The following is a 19,774-nucleotide window of genomic DNA, read 5'->3' as shown; positions in this document are numbered from 1 at the left end:
TCTATGACTTTACAGAATTTTTTTTTTAATTGTAATTTTGAACCCACACATGAAGGGTATTATTATTGTTTTGGGAACACAATAGATACAGTACTTGTATATTTCTATGGCTTTTTTTCATCCCAGAATCTGTGAGTAGAAACAATTGGCATGTGAAGGAAGTATATTATAGATTGGCTATATCAGCCTTCCATTTACAGTCATGATTTAAGTTATCCTATCTTTCACAATCCACCTGATATTGGAATCTGGAACATAAATAACTTAGCATCTAGATCAAGCATCTAAAGTGTCTTTTATCTAGAGCAGGATGTTAAAATTCCACTTCATTTTAATGGTAAAATATTTTTAAAAAATACAAAAAAAATACATCACCAAGAGAGGAAAAAGATAAGTAGTGATTAGAGTGGGGGGAAAATGTAGATACATTATAGTGATTAAAATAAATGTGTCAAAAATTAACAGAAAAAAGATCCATACAATAACTAAAGATAACAACATAAAGTTATTTGGTTGTTCAGTTTATCAAATCTAGATTGATAGCAATATATTGCATTACATTATCATTTTAGAACACAAAATGTTTGCAAAAATAGTAGACACACATCCTAGTTAACCATTAGTTAAATTAGGAGAGTAATTTTTTCCTCCCAGTTCTGTAAAATTATCTTCTTTGACATGCTTCGTGTTATTTGGGAGGATAATAATTTCCATGTTTTAGAAATATTGGTCAACATCACATTGAAATCCTTTAATATACTATTTGTTCCCAAAATTGCATTGATGTATATAGTAATTTGAAAATGAACAAGATTATAATTGGACAAGACCAGGGGCATCCTTCTCGGATATCATAATATAACTTCAGAAGCTGAGAGACAAAACTATTTGTAATAAGTCTAACCATTGAATTAAGAATAGTAATCCAGCAAACAAATGATGATGGTAACCCATATCTTCATAGAATGCACTTCATAAATTCAGTCCAGATTATATCAAAATGTTTAACAATTTACTTCAATTTTTTTGTGGCAATACCTACAGTAGAAATTACAAAACAAATATTGACATGTGCTTAATTCAATTCATAAGACTGTTCATCTTGATCTCAGCAAATAAGATGATAAAAACATAAAACAATAATATCACCACAAATGCAAATTAGCAGCCAGGTCAAATACTATATATAAACTTCAATGCAAGCATCTCACAAATTGGGCCACATTTCCAACCCCAATATGTATCTATTTTTTATAAATCTAGATTGAATTATAGATGGTATTGCCATAAATAATTTCAGATAAGCTGAGAATTTTTGGTCTCAAAATAGTCTCCAAATTGGGTTCAGCTTATTCATAAATATACATAAAAGGGAATACTTTTTAAAAGCACTAGTATACTCTCATGGATAAGCCAAACCAAAATATTATGAAAAACATGCTACCATGAATAAGCCAATTGTGAAAATTTAAAATGGAATCTGTTCTTGAAAAGATTATTTATTGATGCAAAATATTAAAACAAATGAAGTTGTTCAGAATATATTGACAAAAAAACCATTGAAGGTTGGCTTATCCACGAGTAGGGCATTTTTCATGGTATTTTGGTTAAAAATTTGAGGGTTGGCTTATGCCTGGATAGACTCTTTAAAGTATATACAATATATGATATTTCTGTGGCTTCCTAGAAAACATGAATAATTTAGCAATCACATTAAGCAGAGTTATTGATCTATAGCTTGCCCAACTTGGGAGGTCTTCCTGAATCTTTAATATCTTCTAGAGCAGAACTGAATTTCTTTGTAATTCTCTGCCCAGTGACTTCTCATCCTGTTCTGTTTCAGGGAGACAGAGGAGAGCCTGGATTCAAAGGAGAACAGGTGGGCATTTCTCCCTAGGAATTTAATAATTCAAAATGAATTATTTCTAGAGCTTTGAAACTCATTATGGATGCTTTCGTGACACAAAATTTGGTCTGATAGGAATCCCATTTTATTGAATATGAATGTGACTTTTCACTCAGCCCATCTCTCCTTTCTTTTAGTTATTTAACAATGAGATCTTCAGTGAAGTTTGATAGAACCTAAAGCACAGTAGAATCAAGTAATATTGTACGGAAACAATTTTTAGCAGATCAATGACCACTGATTTGGATCATCCGCAGTTTATGCCAGATGTACCATGTGTTTGGAAAGGTGCCCCTAGTTATCATCCAACATAGCAATCCATATATTAGTAACTCATACAGTATGCCAGAGACCTTTCCATTGGTGCGTTCCAGTGGCTGGTTTCTGATCTGTGTTATCACTATGATGAAAAAGACCCTGGAAGACAATGATTCAGGAGTGTAATCAGTGGTGAAATCTAATTATGTTGCCACTGGTTCTGTGGGCGTGGCTTGGTGGGGGTCATGTGACCAAGTGGGTATGGCCAACTTTTCCCCACTTTTTAAAGCATTTTTCCCCACCTATTCACCCGAACCAGCAGGAAAAAAATGCTTTAAAAGGGGGGGGGGGGGGTTAGTTACAACAATTGCGCACTCCAATAGCTTGAGTATCATGGAACCTTTTTAAAAGCTTTTTTTTACTACCGGTTCTAGCGAACCAGTCAGAACCGGTAGCATTTCACCCCTGAGTGTAATCCAATTATTAATTTGGAAATTGCTATAACATTCATAGCATACTGAAACTTTCCATAAGAAATTAGTCGAATGGTTTACTTCACCCCTGTCATTAATAAAAAGGAGTGACAGGATACTGTGAAATATTTCCTAAAACACTCTGGATGGTGTCCTTGCCTCTTGGAGTTTAATCCTGAGAAATATCTGCCTTTCTACTGTCCTTTAAGTCTGATTGCCAGGATTCTGCTTCTGAAGTATACATTCTATGGCAAAATCCAGATGTGTATCCTGTCACTTGGACTACTTTCATTCTAATGTTTTTATTTTAATTTTCCTTCAGGGGAGAAATGGTGAAACTGGGCCACGAGGCGAACCCGGGACAGCATCAGTGAGTGAGCAAAAATATTATTTCATCATTTCATCTTGAAAGCCTAGGAAGGAGAATTTACCTCTGTAAAAGTTTATCAATCTATTTTATTACAGTCATAGACCAGCTGTCCCTGTGAAAGTTTAAATTGAGAAGAATGAACGATTTTATCGTCAGAATGTGTCGTGAATCATGGATGAAAATAATTCCTACTGCTGAGTGTATTAAAATATTTAAAGGATTTATAAGGCAGGAACATTATTGAATTAAAAGTTGTTGGAGTAACAGAGCTGGTAGAGTTTACTAATCAGGAGTTTTATTTCTCAAGAACATTAAAGTGATCTCTTAAATTTGGACTGAGTACAAGGAAGGATGCTGGGCTGCATAAGGCGACTGCCATCCTATTCCATTATGTTTTGATATTTATTTCCAATGGTCTATTTTCTTTTTCATTTTATTTTTTGCTCACGGTTCCCCATTTCTGTTTGTCTAGAATGTTGAACGTGCCCTAGAAGCAAATGGTATTAAGGTAAGAATTCAGTTTACATCCTCCATCTTATCTCTGTCATGCACATATCACTGTCCCTCCCTCAGAACTCCTGGCTGGCTTTGTAAGTAAACAACTAAAAAGAGATAAGTGCCTCCTGCCTCAGGTCAAATATATTTATTGAGTTAAAAAGAACCATCTTCTCTAAAACTATCTGAGTCATTAGATGATGTCTCATTACAGATGTTGGACCCAAGAAAGCAAACCTTTTAACATTAGTTTCTAAATTGTGGAACAATCTGCTGCAGGAAATAGTTTAAATTATTTATTTTTTGGTGTTTATATGATCACTTGAACAAATTGTTTTGGAATTCTGATAACCAAAGTAACATAACTTATATACAGTTTATAGTAAAGCATGGGAATCTTGTTTATATCTGAGCCAAATCAGTGCCATAATGAAGTCGAATTAGGTTGGAGCCATCATTCTCTCACATCTGTAAATAAGCTAAAGGAATATTAGTTTACAAAGGTTTGCATTTTCGATTGTGTTCAGTGATTCATCTTTGCTTCCTCATAGATTTCCCTACTCCGAGAGATCACTGGTGCTTATGATGGCAGCTCAGATCTGCTACCGCTTTTCCCTGACCGCCGGAGAGGACCGAAGGGTGAGAGAGGAGATCCAGGAGAAAGGGGGCCACCAGGGAAGGAGGTAAGGCTGAGTTCTTCATACATAAATATTAAGTGTATATTTTATTGTTCTTTTTGGTCTAGCTGGGAAAAGCTCTTCACACATATACAAACAAAACTCTAAGCTCGGTATACATAATATTTTCATGAATATTGTATCCTAAACCCAAATACCATGATGATGATGTAGACAAATGGGTTCAACACAGAGGTGGGTTGCTCCTGGTTTTACTACTGGTTCAACTTGCGCGTGTTGGATGCACATGCACAGTTCAATGTAAATTGTTTTTTATGCATGCACAGAACAGTTTACAGTGAACTGCGCACGTGCACGCAGTACTAAACAATATGCCAGCAGCAGTAACCAGGGAACCAGTTTGGGGACATAGCCAGCCTGGGTCACTGCCAGTTCTGCGATCCAGGCCAAAATACCACTACTGGTTCGGCTGAACCGGACCAAACCAGGAGCAACCCACCTCTTGTTCAACATTGATTAATGCTTATATGTTAATATTCCTATAGTATTATTTAGAAAAAGTTCACTAAAAGTGGGGCAGAGACCCCAGGCAACCAATTCACTACTTTCCTGAATGTCTAAATTCTCTGATTAAAAGCCAATTTCGAATTGAGGCTCTCAGATGTGAATTACAATGTTTGAAGAATAAAATATGAAACAGTAAGCTGTAGTACAGCAGATCCGGGTGACTCCTGTGAAGTTGTAACTCAGCTTTGCAAATCAATGGAAGGCAGCAAAGTTTTCTCATGACCCTCAACAAATGGGTGTGCCTGAAAGTTTGCATGGTTTGGGTAAGTACTAAGAAATAGGAAAATCAAACGTTTAGTATTCTTTGAATCCCAGCAGCTTGTGGGATTCTCATATGGTTCTTTACATACTTCCATAACTGAAAAAGAGCCCCAAATCTGATCCACCATTTGTTTCTTGGACTTTAAAGGATGATAACAATGAGCACATTGAATCACACTTGAAAGCCCCCTGGGTGTCCTATTTTGTTCAGTTAAATAAGGGGAAGCATTGGATTAAGCCACCTCTAATACCTCCCTCAAAATACCCTTATGCAGAGGGTTGTTTTGCCTACATCCATGATGGCAAACATGTAGGACAGGTGGCACACAGAGCGCACTCTACGGCCACGCAAGCCGACGCCCCAGCTCAGCTCCACTGAGCATGCGCACGTGCCTCCCGCCGGCCAGCTGATTTTCAGATCTCTAGCCGTGAATGCATGGAGGATGGGGTGCATGTGGGAGAAATGTGTGCATGCACAGGGGTTGTGTGCTCATGCGGGGGGGGGGGTTGTGTGGGTGGGGGGTGTCACACAGCCCATTTTTGATCCCAGGAGGCTGCAGGGAGGCCTACTAGGCCCAAAATGGGCTGGGGGATGTCGCATGCACATGCGAGGGTGGTCGCACACACATACACAGGGGGACAGGTGGCAGATTGTGTTTGTCACAGCACACATTGCATTATGGGTGTGGGCACGGGCACACTTTCAGCATGCGACAACAAAAAGGTTAGCCATCACTGGCCTATGTTATGCTCTGTATTGAAGGAAGAGCTAAATTGGCTGAGACAAGACTGATTTACTATATTTCTAATGCTTAGATGTCAACTGTTCTCTCCACTCAAAGTGAATGGCCTTCATCGGTTTCTCACTCATACGTCAAGAATGTTTTAAAAATTTGAAGCTAATATATATAAATAGTTCGAGCCTTACAATTACCAGCCGCTGATTTTGTGGACAATTTTCCAGTATCTGCAATAGTCTTTAAAAAAAAAAAAAAAGCCGTGTCCTTGAATCTCTGCCTAACAAGCTTTCTATTCCAGAATCGGCCTAAGTAAAAGCCTGACTATTTCTTGTAGGGTCTCATAGGCTTCCCTGGGGAAAGAGGAGCAAAAGGAGATAAAGGGAATGAAGGACCACAAGGGCCACCAGGACGTGCCATTGGAGAGCAGGGGCCAAGAGGAACGCCTGGGCTGTCAGGGGAGCCTGGGAAACCTGGAATTCCAGGGCTACCAGGCCGGGCAGGAGAACTTGGAGAAGCAGGGAGGCCTGGAGAGAAAGTAAGCAGAAGTATGAGCCCCTGACTGAAAAGCTTTTAAAAAACCATCAGGAGCAGTAAAATAGCCCTGACTTGCTCTTCGTGTGAATGTATGCTTTGATTTTATACATTTTGATGATCTTGGCCTTAGAGGGAACCTCTTAAATGGGATTGTCTATTATAAAACACATCTGAATACTTTACTTATTCATCGCAGAACCTGTATGGATTAATTTATGTCACTATAAAGTTCTGTAACTGACAAATACAAAACAGTATACATAATAACAGTAAAACCATTTAAAGTATCTATAATAGTTTTCCACTACAATGGGAGGGGGGGAAATCATATGATAACCTCAAGTTCCTAGAAGGTTGCATGAATCCCCCCCCCAAAAAAAACGAACTCACTTTACATTTCTAAGCTTAAACTGAGATTAGAGAATGTCAGAAGTCATGCAACTATATTGATTGTTTTATCTCTTTTTAAAATGTTATTTTTGTATTTCAGGGTGACAGGGGTGAGCAAGGTGCAAAAGGAGAACAGGTGAGTAGGAATAAAAAGTCCTTTTGGAGTAGAGCTAAAACTCTGCTCCGTGTGACTTTATAGACCTATGTGATTGTTTTGGCAATGGTATTAAATTGGTTTGCCATTGTGTTCTCCTATAATGTTTTTAGATTCTCCTATCTAGTGCATAGTAGGAGATTTTGGCAGATGCCAGGGATGCTCTGTACTTCGCTAGGTCCTGGGATTGCACTGACAGGGGCATCTTCTGCCTTTATGGACAATCTACCCATCCCATCCAAAGATATGAATGCCAGGCTATATAGCAGGTCACCCTGGCTCAGTAGAAAACCCATGTCCTATGCAGAAATTGTGATTTGAGAATATAAGCAGACTGAACAGTCAGCTGACTGTTATCTGCAGTTCAGCGGTTCAAATCTCACTGGCTCAAGGTTGACTCAGCCTTCCATCCTTCCGAGGTGGCTGAGGACCCAGACTGTGGGGGCAATTTGCTGACTCAATTTGCTAAAAATCTGTAAACCGCTTAGAGAGGGCTGAAAGCCCTATGAAGCGGTATATAAGTCTAATTAATAAATAAATAAGTACTTCTAGGACCTGCCACAGTTAACCAGCCTTATAGCCAATTCCAGCACCTGGAATTAAAGTTCTAGATCCGCATACACATAGCCAGGAGAATACCTATATCAAACCCACCAAAGTTCCCCATTTGCTGGAAGCAGTTTTGCATCTTATTCCTACTCTGTGCTCTTGACTTAGACTGAACTACTGCAGTTCAGAGTTAATATATAGAATATCATTTTCTGTGTTTCATTCCTAAGCAATGCTTCACTTCTCCTCTTTCATCTTCAGAAGAACTCTATGAGTAAATGCACACACAATGATCTCCTGTCCATTGCTATCAATATTGGCAGCTCCATGTGCAAGAGCATACATGATGTTTGCCTGGCTCTTTGTGCTGCCAACTTGGTACATACCTTCATTTACTTATTCTTGAACCTTCATCGCTGGTTTTTGCATCCCTCATGTTACCTGCAACTAAACCATGAAATACCGTAGTGGTCTCTAGTGGTCTCTTTAGATGTGCAACCTTAAACTTTCCTGGAAAATTTAAATGCCGCAATGTAGAGAACTTTGGAACATTCTATTCCTGCTCTAGATTATGTTGATTCCAGTGTTCCAGTTCTAGGTGGAGGCAGATCGCTTAAAAGTTCATACAATACCAATATTTTTTTAAATGCTTGCAGTGAACAATCAATGGGAAAAGGAATCACATATGTGTATGTTGATCTGTTATGTGTCTGCTCTGCATTACCCTCCAATTAGTTTTCACATGATTCGCACACAAGTGTTTATAGTTAGATTTCAAGTAATCACAGTCCCCTACATATGTATACCCACACATACAGCGTGTGTGTGTGTGTGTGTGTGTGTGTGTGCCTATGTGTGTATGTCCAAATCATAAATTGACATTTATAGCCTTCTCAAAGCAATGTTTCTTTGAGGAAATTGGAAACTGTAAAACCCCTTCTACCTTGATTTTTTAATCTAAAATTCATTGACCTAGAAATCATTTGCCTTGCATCTTTTTTCTTGTTTTTAAGGTGTCTAGATTCTGTTATAGATTTTTTGTAAGTAAACTGCAGTTAGTCTGAAAAAGAACTCATGATCTCTGATCTTTTCTCTTTAAAGTCAACATAGAAGGTTTGTAGCTGCAACCCATCGGTAGGCAAAAGAGAAGTGACCTCTAGAAATGGTGCATTTTGTTGATTTTTACCTGGTGTTTCTTGTCCACAGGGTAGAGATGGCCCGTCAGGTCCTCCAGGCCCACCAGGACCCAAGGTCTGTTGGATTTAAAATAACACTGGCTACCACATTACAAAATATTAAGAAGTTAAATTTTTGATCTTTAAGAAGAAGACTACATGACCTACTATATATTCCAATCCTTATATTTTATAATTCTATGGAAGGAAACTGGTGGACATTTGAGGTATATCTGTCATGAAGAGAGCAAGGAACCATAAGACAGCTATTCTTTTGTGTTTATTTCCCCTGGAAAGAATGGATGGCTTTATGAGCTCAGCTTGAAGTATATTTTACTTTCTTAAAATGATAAAATCCATAGAAAAATTGCTGTTTTGCAAGCCATTCAGTTTCAACATGAAACACTGCCTATCATGGAATTAATGGCTAAGTCTAGGGGTTGTGCCCATTTTAGTTAAGAAGGGCATTTGTGGAATAATAATTCCAAGCTTCGTATGACACTAGTATGAGCATCTTTTTTTATTATCCAATAAATTATTAGTATCCTGTCAATGAATATTTCAGCTTCAACCACAACAACACACGAGCACACAATAGATACAAACTTATGGTAAACCGCTCCAAACTTCATTGCAGAAAATACCACTTCGGTAACAGAGTGGTCAATGCCTGGAATGCACTACCTGACTCTGTGGTTTCTTCCCCAAGCCCCCAAAATTTAACCTTAGATTGTCTACTGTCAACCCATCCCATTCCTAAGAGGTCTTTAAGGGGCATGCATAAACGTACCAGCGTGTCTACCAATCCTGTCCTAATATTCCCTTGTATTCATTTCATGTATACATAATCATGTTTATACTTATATTTGTTATCTAATTCATGCTTGATGAAATAAATAAAAATAAATCCATGGGATTGAACTAGAATTTGGGTTGTTGCCTAGGAAAATTGATATATTCATCAAGCACATGTATCTTTCAATATTTATTGCTTAAATATGAACAATCCCAACTTTGGTTACTGTATATGTACAGTATGTGAAAGCCCTTGGTATATGATAATCATGCATTTTCTGGGGGAGAGTTGAAATGTCATTAAATCTGAAAGGTTCTATAGCTGTGTTGAAAATGTTACTTTTGTTGATAATATTATGGGCCCAAACAGGAATCTATAGAAGTTTGTATGAGAGAGAGGCAGAGGTTGTCAGACAGATTGATGACAAGACTGACATATTTATGTACTTTCAGGTAGATTCAACAGTAGAAGGGAGCGTCTCTGGATTTCCTGGGGAACGTGGACCTATAGGACCCAAGGGAAGCAAGGTTAGTGAATGCCCCTTTGTTATTTTTTTCAATCAAATTATTTTCCTATATAGCGTGCATTTTGATAGGGAAGCATCATTTGTTTAGTCTATAGGATTACAATGGAAGGATTCAACATTTCTGTGATCTTGCAATTATATATCACCTTCTATAATATAGTTGCTGGGTTTTTTAAAAAAATGTATATATAAGAGCAGTGGTAACACAGTGGTTAGAATGCAGTATTGCATGCTCATTCAGATCACTTCTAGGAGTTCAATCCTGACCGGCTCAAGATTGACTCAGCCTTCCATCCTTCCAAGGTCGATCAAATGAGGACCCAGATTGTTGGGGGCAATATGCTGACTCTTAGGGAGGGCTGTAAAGCACTATAAGCAGTATATAAGTCTAAGCGCTATTGCTATTGCTATATAAACCATATTCACTAATGAACTGCCTGACTAGTTTGACCTTAACATTAGATGGGTTATGTTTATTGTTGAGAAAAAAGCAGGAGTTGTATTTTTATTGAGAGATATTCTGCTCTCTTCTGTGAGCAGAAACTCTTTTGGTCTTGAAGTGAGGACTACAAGTCAGAAAATGTAAATGGTTTATTAACATGGTGTCCACTGGGAGTCTGTTGATGATTGTTTTGGTAGCAGGACATTTTTCTCATCCTTTTTTTTTTTAATAAAGCCCTTGTAATTTAAGGCTTGGTAGTAATCATTCCCTTTTTTATTCTTGCACAGGGAGACCCAGGAGAAGATGGTGTAAAGGGTTCCAGAGGCGATAAGGTCTGAATGTAGTAAGTTTCTCATCTCTGCACTTCTCCAGCTCTCCTTGTGTCTGTTCTGTGCCGCCACTTGCGAGAGGGAACTCTTCTTTCCTGCAAGTGTTTGACTTGCTTTAATATTATTTTGTCTCTGTCTCTTTCATTGTCTTAATGAATAATTCAGCAGCCCCAAGGGGGTCTTTTATTCACAAAGGTGAATAAAAAAACACACTTGCTGTGGCTCAGAAGTTCAGCCTATTTGAAACCCAAATAGCTTGCTTCCACCAGATTCCAGCCAGGGTGTTATGGGGCAGGTATGGAAAGGCTGGTGCAACTTGTCTCTTTCTCTTTTTCTTCTCCCCATGGCCTGTTCACCAAGCCACCTACCAATCATCCCAGTGCTTTCCTTTCCCTGTTCCCAGTTAACAATTGCTACGTATCACTGCCCTTGAATGAATTGCGCTATATCTGACTAACATGCCTAACCTCTCCACTATCTCATGCAATGATTTGCACAATTTTTCACCATCAGAGCAATGGTGCAGTGAGTAAGAGTGAGATAGCTTTGTCCACCAAGATTACTTATCTCCTTTGATTGTATTACCATTTCTATTAGTGACCATGAGTTTTTTTGCAAGAATCTTTTGTCATTGGTTTACATTATGCTTTCTTTTGGAGCTGAGACTGAAATTTTTATGGGGTTTTTTTGTCTTTATAATTACAGATCAATTTTCTGTAATCAGACTAGAAACTATATATTGACTCCATTTCTGTCTGAAACATTTAAAATGCTATGAAATGATTATGTCAAGATATTGATGAAGGAGTCAAGGAAGAGTTAGGTAATCTTTTTGTGGCAAAACACACAGGAAGAGGGACAATGATATTGTACACAATCACTTATTAAATTTTATGGTTGTTAACAGTATTGTTTACTTGTTGCTTGTATGTCTTCTAGATTCACAATTGCTTACGTTGGGGAACCATAAACATTTCATAAATAAATAATCACATCGTGGAAGTGGCCTCCTTTTATTTTATTTTTAAATTATACTGGATTTTTATTTTATTCTTTATGCTATTTTGCACTTAGGAAACACTAAGGAAGAAATTATGGTACAGGATAACATACTAATATTGAACCTAAATATGTAGTTAAAGCATCAAATTCATTGCCTTCAATAAAACCTAGGATACTTATCTTTTTCAGACTTGCTTCCAAGGAGTATACAGGAGATCTCAGCCTTTCAGTGGCCTTTATAGAAGACAAAGGAGAAAGGCAGAGCTCTCCTGGTCTTGGAAGGCTTTCTACTTTCATTGATCTGAGCCAGGGGTGTCAAATATGCAGGCATAATCAAAAAGAGGACAAAAAGGAACACAAATTTCCATAGAAAGCTTTGCATAAATGCAAAGTTACAAATAATTACTAGGCGAAATGGAAATATATTTCAATAGAACAAGAATACCTAGAGCAGAGGGGGGGTATCAAACTGGTGACTCCTGGGCCAGATGCGTCACATGCACGCCACACCCACCCCAGCTCCGCAAAGGGGAGAAACATCATGAAATGTCATGTGACAGCAACATGCACGGCAAGTTTGACACCCGTGATCCTGGCTTGTAGGATGTGGGGAGTTGACACCATAGAGCTGCCAATTTTCCTTTTGTGATGTCATGCCATCTTGGGTTGCAGGGTGAAGATGGTCAAAAAGGGGAGAGAGGTGATGCTGGTGAAAAGGGAAGGGATGGCACTCCAGTGAGTATCAACCATGGATCATTATCACAATGATGACAGCTGTTGCATCAAAAACAATTCTGACGTCAGAATTTATTCTGCTTTTTAACAGTGAATGCCTTACTTTCAGAACGGGCCCATTCTATTACCGTGTATAGTTATTATTGCATTACACTACTGTGGCTTTGATGGCTGCTACTTATTCTCCATCTTCTGCAGGGACTTCCAGGAGAGAGAGGCCTTCCTGGGTCAGAAGGGAAAGCGGTAAGTATAAAAGGTTCAGCATTAGTAGAGAAAATCCTATGATACAGGGGGGAAAAGAGAGGCAGGAGAAGACAGCAAACGAAAAGTAGTATTGTTGAAATTCTATATGAGAGAATGTGACAGGGATCTCGGTCAGACCCACAAGTCCCAAAGAAATGTATGCTTCCTATATCCCACAAGGCAACAGTATTTAATGGAGGAGACCTGGCGCACACGCACTCTGTTGAAAGGTCCTGAGTGAGCAGAAACAACTGGAGACAAGTTGCCTCTCCATGAGCAACATTTTATTTATTGGTACTACAATGTCTTAGTAACACTGAGAAGCCAGCAGGGGTGGGTTGCTCCCGGCATTACTGCCGATTCAGCACGCAAATATTTTTGCACGTGCATGCTCCCTTCGCTCAGACGCATGCCAAACATGCGCTCTGCGCGTGTGCGCATTTGCACCTAAAAAGCTCTGTGCATGTGCACAATGTTAGCAAAGCAAAAAAAAAATTTTTTTTTTGCAATGAAAATTGTTCTGCGTATGCGCAGAACCGAAAATCAAGATGGCACTGCCACTGATAGGACTGGTTCGGGGGTGTGGCAGGCCGAGTTACTACCTACTCAACTGAACCGGCCCGAACTGGTAGGAACTCACCTCTGAAAGCCAGGATACATTTTCTTTATGAACCGCGTTTGAAACTAGTTTTCATAAGTTTCCTAATAATTATTATTTTTAAGTGTAAATTGGGTTGACTTATCAAATCATTTCTAGATCTATTCTTGCTAAACTCTTGCATAATTGGATTTGATGTATTGTTTGCTTTCCAGTGCCTTGGTAGACCATATTCAGCTTAGGCCTCGACAGAAGGGTTTTGCTTACTCTTTGTCACTTATAATTATGGTTGTTTCTTACATATGTCCAGTACACCTATAAACAGACATGTGAGTTATTGTTCAAATATACAGAAATGTCCAAGCATTTGAACAAAAGATATGAATATATTGGAATCAATCAACTATTCTGCGATGACATTTTTCTTTCCTTTGTATGACTGTTTTTTAGCCAGTTTGGTCTAGTGGTTAAGACTAAAAAGCAGGAGCTCAAGTCCCACTTTAACTATGATCACTAGCTTGGTGACTTCGGGCCAGTCATTCTCTCAACGCAACCCACATCACAAGATTGTTGTGGTGGAAAAAAAAATAAGAGAAGGAATTTGCATTGGATATGTCCACCACCTTGAGTTATTTGTAAAAATAATAAAGGCTTGATATAGATAGATAGATGGACGGACAGACAGACAGACAAAATTATATTAAATTAAATTATAGGCTTAAATTATAGAATGAAAATGTTAGGCTTACTATCAGAATATTGGAATTAAGAGTTCATCAATTTGTTGCAGGTATTAGAATCAGCTTAAAATCCTTCTTTTCAAAAAACCACTTTGTTACCCTGAGTTTCCATCATTTTAGAGATGGGAGAGGAGGGGTAGTGAAATGAATGGCAGTTATTAAACAAATAAAAATAGGAAAATTCTGCGGAACTTGTGCAGAACATCCAAATATCTGCAGGTGTCTCAGCTGCCAACAGGTGTGCCAGGTTGCTCTGAACCACCTTGTTGGTGCCTCCTCATCTTAAACATACATTTTTCTGGGGTCCTGTTGCTAACAGCTTCCTCCAAAAGATGCTGGGGGACACGGCAATGAGAAGACTCTCCCTAAAAAAAAGTTCTTTCAGATGACGACAGTCCATCACGCATCCTTGTGGTTGTATTTTACATAGCTGGTTCATGTGTCTGTATATGTTCTTGCCTCCATCTAGGGCTTACAGGGTATTAGAGGGGCCCCCGGCCCAGCTGTAAGTAACTTTTATACCTAAGCTGCAGCAGCCCTGAGTCCTTGACTGTGGTTGGCTTTTTCTGCCCGCTCGCTTTCTTTTTAGCGCAGAATGAACTGCTCTGCCTTGCCGTTTTGTGAGGCCATCCAAAGCTTGCTTCAGAGATTGCTCTGGGTCTCACTAACTCTTTGGGTCTTTGCCTTGGATCTTTGCAGGGCTTGCCAGGTTTCCCTGGAGTTCTGGGCAGACCGGTAGGTGTTCCTTTCCCCTTTCCCTCTCCTGTACTCACACACACACCCCTCCCTTGCATGTGGCACAATGAGTCTTCTTACTAATCATGGGGGTGGGAGGACGAGGTTGCATTGCAGGGCTGATTAGCACGGTCAGCTTTCCTAAAGGAAGAGAGAGACCCTGGCATGGGGACCAAATGGGGACACAAAGCAAATCACTTATGTTCTTTTTTCATTTGCCAAATGCAAGATGTAATAATGAAGCTTGTAATATTTTTAAATCAGCTTGTGAAAGGCATGACTGTATAGTATCAATGGTAATAAAATATTATGAATTACACACTAGCGTTTAATAATAGCAATAACGCAGCATAATATATATGCGTGTACATTTATTTCACAATATTTTAGTATTGGTATATATAATTTTAGAATTTAAAATTGAAGGACTATAGAGCAACCAGGAAATGGCAATCACATATTGACCCAATGTTTCAACTAGCTGCCTCCATCATCCTATTGTATCCAGAAAACTGACATTTGGACAGTACAGCTATGCAAAAGTATTGATTTCATGTATGCAAATCATTGTGACATATATGTATGTACCATAATTTCCCACACTATAGTCTCTATGTGTAAAAAAAGATAGATGTCACAACAAAAATGAGTTGATAAAAATGACTCTGAACTTGCTCCTAATGGGGAGTTCACCAGAACAAGATGTAAGGAGGCTCAAATAATTAATTATTCCAGATCTGCTATCAGCTGATATTATTAGAAGCTGACATTGTAACAATTATGTAAGAGTTCTGATGGATGCTCTAATTAAACCATGAGTCTCGAGCCAAGCTTCAAAAGATATCCAGTTATTTATTAAGAGCAACATGTCCACACGTACCCAAGTGAAGCCAACTCTGACCCCATGTAATTTATGACCCAATTATGACACTGTTTCCCCCATACCACAGCACCCTCCAGGGTGTGTCATAAATCACATTCTCCAATGGAACACTTTTGTGGGCTGTAGAGGTTAACACCCCTTCAGCTGCTGCGGGTAACCTGGGAGACAGCCTTGAGAAAGATACGTGTAGAATGTGCTTCTGTTTGTGGTTGCTGTGCTGTGTTGTCAGTTCTCCATCCCCCTTGCCTGTAGCAACTCGAGAGCAGGCCAGGAATACTTTGCAAGTTGACAAATTAGACTTTAATAGTCAATACTATTTAAAATTCTAGAATAAGCAACATTTGGTTTTTCAGTGATCCAGATTGTATGGAATGATCTCATTTGAAGTCAAGTATTTTGACAAATCTATTTTATGGTCCTTCAGTTCTAAAAAAAAAAAAAAAGCTAACTCAGATGTGAATCAGTACCACATCTACCACTGAGAATGTCTTTTCATTTCATCAGGGAAATCTAGGGGATCCTGGATCACCAGGCCCTCCTGTAAGTAAACCTGGTTCTTTTCTTTTAAAAATGTTACACCACAGTATCCACCTAGTTGAGTAGATATAAGAAAGTTTATAGAAATATTGGTCTCTCAGTGTATTGGATAATTTTATAAGACTTTGGAATAGGCTCTTAATAGCAGATAGCAAACCCAGTTGGCCAAGGACAGAATGGCATGTATTTTATGAATGATTTCTAATGTAATGTAAGTTGTCTTTGCAATTCTACGCCAGTCTTGTCATTTTCTCAGAGTGGTTGGGCTAATTTATCAATGGAGAAACAATGGAGAAAAGTTCTCTTCTTATCACTAAGATTCACTGAATTCACAACATGGATTGTTTGGTTTAAGGCTCATTAGAAACTGAGGTTTTGAGGTATTGTTCAGGTCAGTAAATAGACAGTTTTGATTGAAGTTCATTTATATAGAAATATACATGTCTTTTTTTATGAAAGCAACCTTATCTTTTCAGAAAATGCCAGCAACACAGTAAAGACAAGTTAGCCTGATGTATACAATATTTGAATTAAGTCAGTCATACTTGTGCTTTGACTACTGGAAAAAAATGTCTTTTGTTTTCCTTCAGGGTCCTATCGGCCCACCTGGTACTCAAGGCATACCTGGAATAAAGGTATGTGATCTGATTTGATTGCTGCTATGGAATTCTAGAAGTTGAAGTGAACCGGTTGTTAAACCGGTAGGATCCCATCTCTGCTTATAACCCTCAACTTTGCTTCAGGATCTTTGTCCTGACGAACTCTGGAACCAAATCTTTAGCAGCCAGAGCTACTTAGAATCCATTTTGGGTCACCAGTCACTGTCCATTACTTTTTTCTTTAATCTCTGTCTTCTTTCCTCCCAACTTGTCAGCTCTTCTTCCCTGTGAGGATATTTCTGTAATAAAATTGTGTTCTTCTCTCGCTATATCATCTAAAACAATCATATATATGTATGTAAGTTCATGCCACATAGTTGATAACAGTGATGGGATTCAAATAATTTAACAACCAGTTCTCTGCCCTAATAACCAGCTGGGTAGACATGGCTCAGTGTTCATGTGATTGGGTAGATGTGGCCAACACAACGTCACTCGCGTCAATGGACACTTCGCTGTAGCTGTTACAATGTAATAAAGGTTAACCGGAGAGGCACTTTCTGTAAGCAGGGCAATAAAGATTAGGCTAGAAACAACACCAGAATGTTTCCTTCCTGCCTTCCTTACAGGATTAGCCCTGTAAAGTAGAAAAAACAAAATGAGATTTCTTCTAACAACCGGTTCTCCAAATTGCTTAGAAAGTTAACAACCGATTCTCCAGAATAGGTATGAACTGGCTGAATCCCACAAGTGGTTGATAAACTTTAGTTGCTGCATATAACTTTAGTATTCTGAAAATAGAATAGTTCTGGGTTTTTTGTTTAGAGGAGTATATCTTTGGGAACACCAGCCTATATACATATGATATCCTCTGAACAATATGGTTTATAAAATTTAGCACAGAACTTCTAATATTATGGTATGTGATTTATCTGCATTATCTTCTGTAGATGTTGAAACATTAAAAACACAGTTTTCTCTCAAATACAAGTAATAAGGTGAAAGTTTCAATTTTTATTTGTAATTTACAGGGAGATGTAGGAGAACCTGGGTCAAGCACACGAGTAAGTATCTTTTTAGGTTTCCCAAACACACATTGTAGTAACTCAAAAACGTTGTGACCTACCGCTATTTCAAGGATTTGTTCATAGTAAATATATATATATATATACAGATAGTCCTCAACTTATTACCAAAATTAGGACAGGAACTTCAGCAATTAAGCAAAGCAGTTGTTAAGTGAGACATTACATAACTGTTTCACTCAACAAGCACAATCCCTGGACTCCCAATTACACTCATTAAGTTCAGCGTTAAGGACTCTGGGGTGCCTCAGAAAAGGCGGGGAAGACCCTGTGGGTCTCCACTCAAGAGCTGAAGAGCCTCCCTGCTGAAATCAAAGCAGGATTTTCAAATGTACTTGCACCCAGCCTGTACTGGGTCTTCCCAGACTTCCCACATCCCCTGAGGCAACTTGTGCTCTTTTCTTTACTGTGCTTTTTCTGTGCTCAGGAGCTGAAAATCCTCCCTGCTGAAAGAGAGACTCACATGCAGTCTGCACTAGGCATCCCTGGGCCTCCCCTACCAGCCTGAGGCACTCCATGCTTCTTAGCATTGCCTCATCACGTTGTGCTTGAATTTTGGCTCCCTCCCATCTCTAGGGGCTGGCTGAAAAAGCTGCCTGCCAAAGGAGTTCAGTTCCTCCATGTGTGGAAGGGAACTCTAGTAGGCTGCAGGAACTTCAGGATTTGAGCTCCGTTTCTGCACTCCACCAATGTGTTCAGCTCCCCTTGCCAAGCAGCTCTCCCAGCCAATCCCAAGAGATGGGACAGGGTCTCTCAGCAGGCAACAGAAGCTTGCAACCCTTTCCTGCCCCATTGACTGGCAGGGAAGCTGGCATGGAAGAATGCAAAGGGTGATCACATCATTGTGAGGTGCTTGGTAATCAGTTGAACAGGTTACCACGCACTCAAAATGTTTTGCAACATTTTTTGATGGCCAGCACTCTTTCTGAGCCTTTATATTATTGGACCATCATTAGACAAATGATCATGTCGAGGATGTCACAGTTTGTTGCAGAAAAATCAAACGCAGCAAGCACACACAGATAACTGATTCAGCTGGATTCATTAACTTCTTTATATACATAATAACAGATGAATAAATGTACAATACAGTAGATTCTTTCAACGTGGTACAAGTTACAAGCGGAATACAAGCGGGAGAGAACAGTTTCATTCAGAGTTCAGAGCAGAAAGATCAGTCTTGTTTCAGTTTCAGTTCTCAGCCCAAACTCAAATCTGTTTAAGCTCCCATTGGCTGACTTAGTTTCTATGCCTATTCATTGGCTGGCTTTGTTACCATGTCTCTCCCAGTCATGAATATTTTAACAAAGGACTACCTGAATAGATGTATTTTGTGAGTTTCTCTTCTAACAATTGATATTTCCAACTTCTGGCAAAGGCTCAGGATGGAAAAGCCATGCAATAGGTCTGATTGGATGCCTGTTGATAACTTTGATCAGTGATTTTTTTCCTTGTAGGGTATGCCAGGCCCTCCAGGAACTGTGGGATTCCCAGGACCACCAGGATCTTCTGGGCCTGTGGTAGGTTGCAAATATCCTGCTTTAGTTTGAGAGAACTATTATTAAATTCCTGAACTGATCTATGTTTCTTGTTGGGCTGCTTTTTAGGGTCCACAGGGCCCTCCAGGGTTACCAGGACAAGTGGTAAGTTGCTTCTGCTCCTTCTTCTTCTTGGTTGTTCAGTTTTCCGTGGGTCATCATTTCATACTTTGAATCAAATTAATGTTTCTTCTTAATAAATGCTTTAATGTTCATATGAACTGTAACTATTCACTAGGGTGAGCCAGGGAAGCCAGGTGTACCAGGAAGAGATGGAGTGTCTGGAAAAGAAGGGGAGTCTGGACCGCCCGGGAAAATGGTATGTCTCTGTGTGAAACTGCACAATTCTTCTCCATGAATTTAAGCAGTTTGGAGGCCAACTCTATTAGATTAGGGTGGCTTTCAGAGTTAAAAGGTAATATTGAAGCGGGCAGTGAAAAATACAAATACAAAATGTATACAATACGTGCCCATCT

At 39.0% G+C, this 19,774-nt stretch overlaps 1 protein-coding gene across 1 annotated transcript in view; it reads left to right on the top strand.

Moving 5' to 3' along the window:
• COL7A1 (collagen type VII alpha 1 chain) overlaps window positions 1-19,774 on the top strand; it is a 121,441-nt gene that overhangs the window by 73,801 nt on the left and 27,866 nt on the right. Inside the window, exons 72-89 of the mRNA XM_087708992.1 lie at window positions 1,844-1,879; window positions 2,960-3,007; window positions 3,480-3,515; window positions 4,054-4,185; window positions 6,043-6,243; window positions 6,733-6,768; window positions 8,542-8,586; window positions 9,759-9,833; window positions 10,562-10,606; window positions 12,278-12,340; window positions 12,539-12,583; window positions 14,621-14,656; window positions 16,044-16,079; window positions 16,667-16,711; window positions 17,707-17,739; window positions 19,218-19,280; window positions 19,368-19,403; window positions 19,537-19,617. Of these exons, the coding sequence (XP_087565118.1) occupies window positions 1,844-1,879; window positions 2,960-3,007; window positions 3,480-3,515; window positions 4,054-4,185; window positions 6,043-6,243; window positions 6,733-6,768; window positions 8,542-8,586; window positions 9,759-9,833; window positions 10,562-10,606; window positions 12,278-12,340; window positions 12,539-12,583; window positions 14,621-14,656; window positions 16,044-16,079; window positions 16,667-16,711; window positions 17,707-17,739; window positions 19,218-19,280; window positions 19,368-19,403; window positions 19,537-19,617 (1,092 nt within the window). The remainder of the gene's footprint in view (window positions 1-1,843; window positions 1,880-2,959; window positions 3,008-3,479; window positions 3,516-4,053; window positions 4,186-6,042; window positions 6,244-6,732; window positions 6,769-8,541; window positions 8,587-9,758; window positions 9,834-10,561; window positions 10,607-12,277; window positions 12,341-12,538; window positions 12,584-14,620; window positions 14,657-16,043; window positions 16,080-16,666; window positions 16,712-17,706; window positions 17,740-19,217; window positions 19,281-19,367; window positions 19,404-19,536; window positions 19,618-19,774) is intronic.

This window comes from Thamnophis sirtalis, unplaced genomic scaffold (assembly GCF_051295495.1).
Source record: "Thamnophis sirtalis isolate CommonGarterSnake01/CBP01778 unplaced genomic scaffold, rThaSir2_p1.2 scaffold_3, whole genome shotgun sequence".
Classification (NCBI taxonomy): Eukaryota; Metazoa; Chordata; class Lepidosauria; order Squamata; family Natricidae; genus Thamnophis; species Thamnophis sirtalis.
Note: the sequence above shows the minus strand (reverse complement) of the source record. Positions and strands in the feature narration are given on the sequence as shown.